We start from the raw sequence: 8,503 nt of genomic DNA on the forward strand, positions 1-8,503 counted from the left end.
ACTGGGGAGACAACTGGGGAGACATACGAAAAGCAACTTTTTAGAAACGGCCTCGAAGGGTTAAAAGGTACAATTAAAAAAATATGTACCGCTAATAAATCACCGAATAAGAGCTGAAACTACCCCTATCTCTATTATTAATATTAATACAACAATATAACAATATTTGTGTTCCTTTTAAACCTGCTTCTATTAAAGTAACACCGCACTACAAAGTAGGGGCAGGTGGGGACAGACAATGTCTGACATCTTAACGGCTGTCCTCTACAACCTCTGTTGTCTGTCCCTGATTTCAGGTTCCAGAGTCATGGATTTTGGCAGCATTCAGTAGTGACCTCTGTATTTGCCTTATTTAAAATTGGGAAAAACAAATAGCAGTTATGCCACTCGGGCAGCGTATTCACCATTCTACTTATTCCATAGTGGGAATCGCTGTTTTGTGGAAGTGGACGGGGACCCCACTGTTACCTAAGGGACCAAAATATCATCAGGTTGGGGCCTGACTGTGTAAAGTTAGATTAAACCCAGACTGGAAGCAGCCATGTATGATGCATGGTTAATTGCTAATTTTGGTGCATATCACAGAAAAAGACACTGTTAATCACCCCGGCAGCAACAGAGATAAAAAAAAAGTAAAAATTGTCCCCACCAGGTAGAACAGAACAAAAATATAATTTCTCATTTTGTTACTCTCAGCACTAAAATGACTGTGCAATGTGTCCTCCACCCTACTGGTATGTATAGGGTTAAACAATAATATTTAAAGCGTATAGCTTGATGGTGCATTATTATCCATATGTTCTATGGCTATGTCAGGTACATTCTGCAGACTGGGTACACATACACAACATGATTACATGAGCCAGTCTGAGTATACGACATCTTTACATGTTAGGTTTTCACTTCTGCAATGCTCTGTGTAGACTGAACCTATATCTCCCTGCCCTGCTGTGTATCTCTCTCTCTCTCTCTCTCATTATTTTATGGTGTGAACCACCTTCTACCTGGTGAGGAAATTCTTAAAATAAAGTTTGTGCTCTCTGTTCTTCTGAATTCAAGAATCTGGGTTTAGTATCCAAATAGCCATGCATTGGTACTCCATGATTGAAGGTGGCCCTGCAGTGTATTGGTGGTCCTGAATAGTATCAGTTTGAAAACAATAAATGGGTTAATCTGCCAATGAATCCTGTGCCTATGTGACCTTACAGTTAAGGTGTAACCCTCAGTCTAACAGTAACCCACCTCCTACAGTGCATATCCTCTCTGTGAATATCTCTTATATTGATTGTTGCTGTAATTAATGTTTACAACCTGAGACTCCTAATAAACCTTTAAAATGACCCGCATTGGTATGTTTATGTGCAATACCCTATTTATAGCATAGATTCAGAGATTAATTAACAGTGAAGCAGGTACCAAGGCGAATCTATAACAGATATTCACTTTTTAGGTGACATAGTTTTGGTTATTATGGATATAATGGTCACAAACACCGCTCTGTTTATAACGCCAAATATGTACGATGTTTGTCTATTATATACAGGGCCGGCCCTACCATGGAGCAGAGTGGGACAATTGGAAGAGTAGATAATGACCCCTCGTGGGGGGGGCGGCATTTTTAACTTCTTTAAGCATTATGTCTTGGGCCGGACCTGATTATATAGATGCTAATAACAATAAAATACAGTAAATACAGATATTCATATAATATCTAATGTAGATTTAGTTCTGGTGCTGCATAAAACAGGCACACAGGCCATCCTGGAACTCATTAATAGGCCTTGTACTGGAAGGACTAGCCATTCAATTATAGGGTCCCCCCAGTGGCTATATGTGAAATTGCAACTAAAGACAAGTTTTAAATCACAACAGTCCAGGGGGAACTTGCCAAAGTCCTCTGTATCTATTTTGCTTATTTTGAGTACTGAGGAATTTCGTGGACTGGCAAGGAACATAAGGGGGGGTCATGTATAAGAGCATTTCAAATACCAAGAGGTAACAGTGAAATAATTTTAATTGACCAATATGTTTCCTAATTCTAGCCACATTACCAAGGCTTTTAAGGTTTATGAACACTGTCATACGCCTATACCTGTCAAAGAATTCTTGGGTGGAGGCATACCAAGTTGCTGTAATGCAGCAGTAGCTTGGTGGATATACACAAACAAACATATGGAGTGTTACTATTTTCTTCTGCATTGATTTATAAGTAGTGGTGGATCAGCAACACCGGACAGTATACTCAGCACCCGGGATAGAAGTTATTTCGACATTGGTGAGTACTCCGATTTTGGTATAGCTATAGCAATAAAATGTCATGTAGTCCGGAAGAGATTGCAGTGCTATTCAGTGGGCACTAGGTGTCACCACAAACACAAGACTCATGCTAGGAAAGCAGATGACAAAGAAGTCTACTCTTATTGATTTTTCCTTTATGGTTTTTTTCACTGAATGATGTTGCAGAACACTAGGATATGACATCATATCCTAGAACCAATCCTCAGGAAGCACACAAACCGCAATGGAGGAATAATTAGTGTAGCTGGGCTGGGGGGCTCAGAAAGGCAGAATTGTAATGAGCCACGTTGTTTACTTATTCTACAGTGCTGTACAATGGGTTAACAGGTAAAAACAAATACTACATCACATAACAATACTTACAGAAACAAAAGATGAGGAGGGCCCTGCCTAAATGAGCTTACAATGTAGATGAGCTATTGGGTATATTACGCAAGAGATGAATGCAAGAGTGCAAATGTTTGAGGTAGACCAGCTACACAACTGTAGCTCAGTGTAAACACTTTTAAATATATAATATTACTAGACATTTGTAAAGCAGAAGAGCATATGATGGGAGACATGGCAGGAGCGCAGCTAGGAAAGGCGAGGAGGTGTTAGGTGGGAGATGGGGAGTAAATCTGTTGGTTCATAGGCTTCACTGAATGTCTTGATATTTTTTAAGGACTGGCAACTAGTGAATAGTCTGAAAAGAGGGGTTAGAGCATTTAAGAAGCCTTGCATAGCAGCATAAGATGTCGGAATTAAAGCAGGGGATTCAAAGATCAACAGACAAGAGGTGAGATCAGGTAAGCAGGTAGAGATCAATGAGATGTAGGTAGTTCAAACTCATGTGAAGAGCTTTATAAGTGAAATTCTGGATTTTAAATGGAGTGTTGAAGTCTATAGGTAGCTGAGGATACATTGAGAGTAGGGAGAGGTGTTAGTATAGAAGTAGGTGTCATTCCAATACAGACACCGCTCTGTGTATTATGCAGATACAGGCACTGCCTGTGTATAATACAAACACACAAAATGCACTTTAAACACTATAACACAGCATCGCTCATCTTTCTGGAAGAAAAACACCACTCAACACCTATAATACAATGTACACAGGGCCCTGGTCTGTGAGAAATATAAATTCTTTATCCTGTTCTACCTCCGATACTCACACATCGAGTTGTATTTTCTGGTTGATGTGTGATTCCGCAGAGGATGTGGTCAGTTGATGTGGCGGCTCTATCAACATCAGCTGAATCCAGCACTTGTTTTGGCTTCCTACCACACACACCACAACAGTCTGTCACATGTGATAGACAAGGAGTATACATCATATAGTAATGGCCAACTTGCGTCTTTTATTAAAATATCCATATTTACTCACACTCAAGTGGAAGACTCAGGTATAATATTTGTCAACAAGGTAACAATTCATTTGAATGCCAGAGCTATAGAGTGACATATACTTATATTGGGTCGCAGTTACTACTGATTATGCTGTGCTGCTGGGAGTAGGAGTGACCTGTGCCGGAAGCTGCATCCTACATGGGGCTCCTTTAAATGCGCTGTCGTCTTATCTATTTTGGACACCCTGCTGTTGTCATTAAGCTTAGGTTTGGCAGTGTCATCACCAACGCAGTGAGTCTCTCTGGCTACAGGGAAATCTGCATTGAACGTGGTAAGTTTCTTCGACATTTTATTTTACATATTTGGGGGGCACCTTCATTAACCAACTTGAACTTGGGATGTCAGGAGGCAGTAGATTGGGAGCAGTCAACAAGTAGATTTACAGTTGCTTTAAAAATTTCAAATTCACATGTTGCCCTGACAGCTATAGACTCACTCATTTGGAGACCTAACTTCTGGCTGTAGAGTGATCCTTTTTAGTATATTATAAATTAGAAATGCCAAAATGCTCAAAGGTTTTGAACAATGTGGATCCAATAGAAAGCCAAAGAGAATATTTGGTCTCTAGATCTGTCCATTGAGGGTCTTGAACAGGCCAATGATTTCAGTATTTCCATCAGTCACTCTCTATTTCTGACAGATCTACCTGGGCCAATAAAGAATCAGCCTCGTCTTCTGCATAAATGAGAGAACGAATGATTATTATGTTAAATACATCAGGAAGCAGAATAATCTTTGATATAACAAGTAATTATTTCAAAAAGCTTCAGATACTAGACTGGGCTCTCCTAATAATATCAGCATAAAATGTCCTGGTTTCAGTTTTTTCATCCACAGCTGTTATTTTGACTATTAAACCTCCAAACTCCCAAGTTTAGAGTATATTTTATTGTTTTAGGGTACAGTTCTTTTACAGTTGTTTTACTTCATGTCTATAAATTAAACCCGATCTATTATCCTATTATCTATATATTAACAAACAAAATATGTATTGTTAATTATTGTCAAATTAATTTTTTTAATGATATAAAACCTCATATCTGAACTTTGGGAATCTTGACATTGTTTTCGTAAAAAATTCACAACAATCCAATATATATATATATATATATATACACCCCAAAACAGACATGCCCTAAAATTGGGGTGTTAAAGATCAGGGATATGACCGAGAACGACTTACAGAAAGAGTGAATTAAATCAATGAGGTTAAGATATAAAAAGCTACTGTGGGAATAAAATCAGCATTTGTAATGATTTTAGATGAAAAGAAACTTAAAGAAATACTGTTATGAAGTGCTTTGTTCCAAAGATTTCATAAGGCCAAAAGTGTGTACAAATGCTCTTCAGAACAGAATTAAAAACAATCTCAATGTATTGTTCTTGGAAAAAATATAATGTATCCTGTTACACCCTGGGCAAAATCCTTATGTAACACAGAAATGGTGATAACAAAAAAACCACAAAAACGACTCAGTCTACTAGAATAACTTTAAAAAATCCCCCAACCCAATATTTCCATATGTTTTTGAATATCTATGAATGGAAAGTTTATATAAAACCAGTCATGAATCCTTAATTATATTTGAATTAAGAAACTATTTTTAAGTATATACTTCATGTGTATGCATTCTGTTTACAGGCCTCCCACAACTCCCCCCAGCGTTCACTCTTCCACCACCTTACCCATTACAATACCTCCTCCTTCATCACAGACTATTTTCTCAATCTCTCCCTCTATCGCACTCCTCTTTTAATTTTATGATTGCTCCCTCTAAATTAGTTTGGTACATATGTCGTGTTTGGGTCCAAGGCACCTGCCCCTTTTGCTCTCTCTTACAGACGTCCCCACAGACCCTGATGGTTGGTATCCTCGTTTTGTCTTTTCAACTAAGATCCTCAGTTACCCTCAGTTACCTTTTCCTTTTCTAACAGAAAATTAGCTGGTCTGTTTTTCATGAATAAAAAACCCAGTCCTAAACCCATGGGAAGCAATTTGGCAGGGACTTCTTGGTAAAGACAAGCCTTATTGTTTGCAACTACAAGTCAAGATGAGTAAACACTTCATTTGAAATTAGATAAGAACCAACTGACTAGTGTTCTCTCCTAATTCCCTATCTAAAAAGTTCAGAGCTGTTTAATCTCATTTCCTACGACTGCTCTTTTTATAGTCTATTTGACCACTAACAGCATGCTGTGCCTCAGCCTACTACTGCATAGTATAATTCACATTCGCTTGCATTGCACAGAGATAGAAAAATACAATAGAACCTGGATAATGACCTGTAAAACAATCATTCACCTTTGTTACAATTTCATTTTTTTTGGTTTACAAAAACACAAAAGGTACATTTACAAAAAATGTAAAAAAGCCTCACCCATATAACAAAGCTTGAGAAAGAAAAGTATCTGGATGAAATAGTGTTCCTTTGACCGTTTGATTTCTTTCTAGAAGTTGTAACATGGCTATTAAATGCAGCTTAAATATAAAAAAATGATTGTTGAACCAATATGAGAGGTTATTTAAAGTATGTTATTCTCCATGAAAATAACATTGATTAATTGCCTTTACAGATCTGAAGATGAGGAACTGGACCTGGATAATGCCCATGCTGCTCCTCCTGCCCACTGTGGCTCCCTATTGCCCCTCTTTGTGTAGCTGTGGCTCTGGCATTGTGGATTGTTCTGATAGAGGCCTCAGCAACAAGGTTCTGCCAGCATCCTTCCCTACGTCCACTCGGGTGATCCGTCTTAACCAGAACAATTTAGACTCCATACCCAATGGTCTTCTTGACCGTCTTCCTGAGTTGCGAGAAGTATACCTACAACAAAACCCATGGCACTGTGACTGTAACATTTTATACCTCCGCAGCTGGCTTCAAGGGCAGCAGAATAAGGCCATGTATCGTGATGTCATCTGCACATCCCCAGAGCCGCTGAAGGGTAGAGTCATCATGTTCTTGACAGAGGATGAACTTATGACCACCTGTCAATATTGGTACTGTAATTTGGCACTGATTAGCCAGCTTTGCCTATTCATCTTTATTGCTGTACAGGGAATCCTGCTAATTTTTGTTATTCTCTCCCTCCGTCGATTCCAGAGGATTGCTAGGGAGGCTCGGCGCACAGCCAAAGAACTGCAGCAGAACTCAGAATCATATGCCTATGACAACATTCCTCTGTATAACTATGACAGAACATGAGACTGCACACAAAAATACAACTCACCAAGCAATAGTTGTTAAAATATATGGAAAATACCTAACTTATTCAATAAAATCTTTCCTATTGACAATACTCTTCTCTTTGTCAAAAAACTTCTGTGCTTCCTGTGTAATAAATGTATCTGTATACAACTACCGCATGATTCGGTTCTATATGGGCCCTAAGATACAAATATCAATTTAAGAACCTTAGTGATGAAAAAGATAAATGTAGCAGTGGCAAGTAATGTTGATCATAAACTAATCTGAACATCAAAAATTGTATCTCATTATTTAGCTACATTTGAGACTGCTGGTATAGGCACTCCTTTGTTCTTTAGGTTAGATCACAGTTTCCTAAATATACTCTACCCAATGTTCTTGTACATCATATGATCAGGTTTTGAATTTGAATCAGCTCAGAATATTTTTGGCATTGGGGAAGAAGGCTTAATTTCCATGGCTGCCATGGAATATCTGGATCTTCCACCAGAAAGCTTCAATAGATTGCATTGGAGACCCCATCTCCAGAAACATGTAGACATTATGGAGACAGTTCAGAGAAGTGCTACTAAAATGATGAAAGCCTAAGGGAATATGTATTGCTTGGAGGATAGAAAAGGGCGAATGGATGTGATTTTCCCCATAAATGGATTTAGCAAAGAAATGTTAAAAATGGCAAAGGATAAGATAATTTAAAAGAGGTCATTCACAAAAAGCTCTCTTTAAGAAGAGATGTGGCATGAATTAGCGGGAAGATTATAGCACTATTGCCACATCACAAGGTTTCTCCGTTATATGGAGACACATTCGTTGATGTGGTTGGTTAAACACAAAAAGTGGCCTACTCTTTTGGTGTTCAGAGTGAAGGAGTGAAGGAGTGGAAGACTGTCTTGCATTCTAAAATTTAATTGCAGTATTATTGTAATCTTTTCCCCAAACCATTTAATGTCACAGTCCTTACAGATGCATCCCCGGAAGGCTGGGTAGCATTTACTACAGAGAAAGCAATAAAGGGAAATTAGTTTCAAAAGCTCACAGCAGCTACGCTGGCTGTCTAGAGCCTGGTCTCTCCATAGCTACCGGAGAACTAAGTCTTTGTTTAGACTCAGGATATAGGCTCTAGAGCTTTAGACTTGGGCCTTAAGCAACAATTGTTGTTGCAATATTGTTGTAATGGCAGGTTATACTTTCCAAAGCACTTGACACTGGCAAAAGTCAAAAACATCTAGTTTTTATGAAATGCATTGACAGTGCACAGCCCATCTAAGTACTGCTTGTCCAATTTCTTATTCCCTATGTCTCTCCTACACCTGCTCTGACATTGCCAGACTGTATTCTTGCACTCATATTTCACGATTAACAATAATATGATAACATTTGGAACTTATAAACAGTAAATATTACCTACCAATGACTGCAGGGTACCAGTGTACCAGCAGAGGTCGCCAAAACAGACGCTACTAATAATACATATCTAATCTCCTCTTACAAACGTGTCTGTTATTGTGGATGCTTGTATAGTAAACATATTTATATAGTATGTAACATACATAATATACATGTTTACATAATGCTGGCCTTACATTCAATAGTACTAACAAATCACACCA

The 8,503-nt window shown here is 38.4% G+C and overlaps 1 protein-coding gene across 1 annotated transcript; it reads left to right on the forward strand.

The window, feature by feature from the left end:
- Positions 1–3,840: 3,840 nt before the first annotated feature.
- On the forward strand, positions 3,841–6,982 carry GP1BB (glycoprotein Ib platelet subunit beta). Its single transcript, XM_053453249.1, has 2 exons — positions 3,841–3,958; positions 6,262–6,982. The coding sequence occupies exons 1-2, from the start codon at positions 3,841–3,843 to the stop codon at positions 6,888–6,890; spliced, it is 747 nt and encodes a 248-aa protein (XP_053309224.1). The 3' UTR covers positions 6,891–6,982.
- Positions 6,983–8,503: the final 1,521 nt, after the last annotated feature.

This window comes from Spea bombifrons, chromosome 1, assembly GCF_027358695.1.
Source record: "Spea bombifrons isolate aSpeBom1 chromosome 1, aSpeBom1.2.pri, whole genome shotgun sequence".
Lineage (NCBI taxonomy): Eukaryota > Metazoa > Chordata > Amphibia > Anura > Pelobatidae > Spea > Spea bombifrons.

Excerpts from the sequence above, each read along its gene's own strand:
- GP1BB (XM_053453249.1), top strand. The coding sequence starts at position 3,841 with ATGCGCTGTCGTCTTATCTATTTTGGACACCCTGCTGTTGTCATTAAG. Across the intron at positions 3,959-6,261 it reads GGAAATCTGCATTGAACGTG|ATCTGAAGATGAGGAACTGG; the intron begins GTAAGTTTCTTC and ends TTGCCTTTACAG.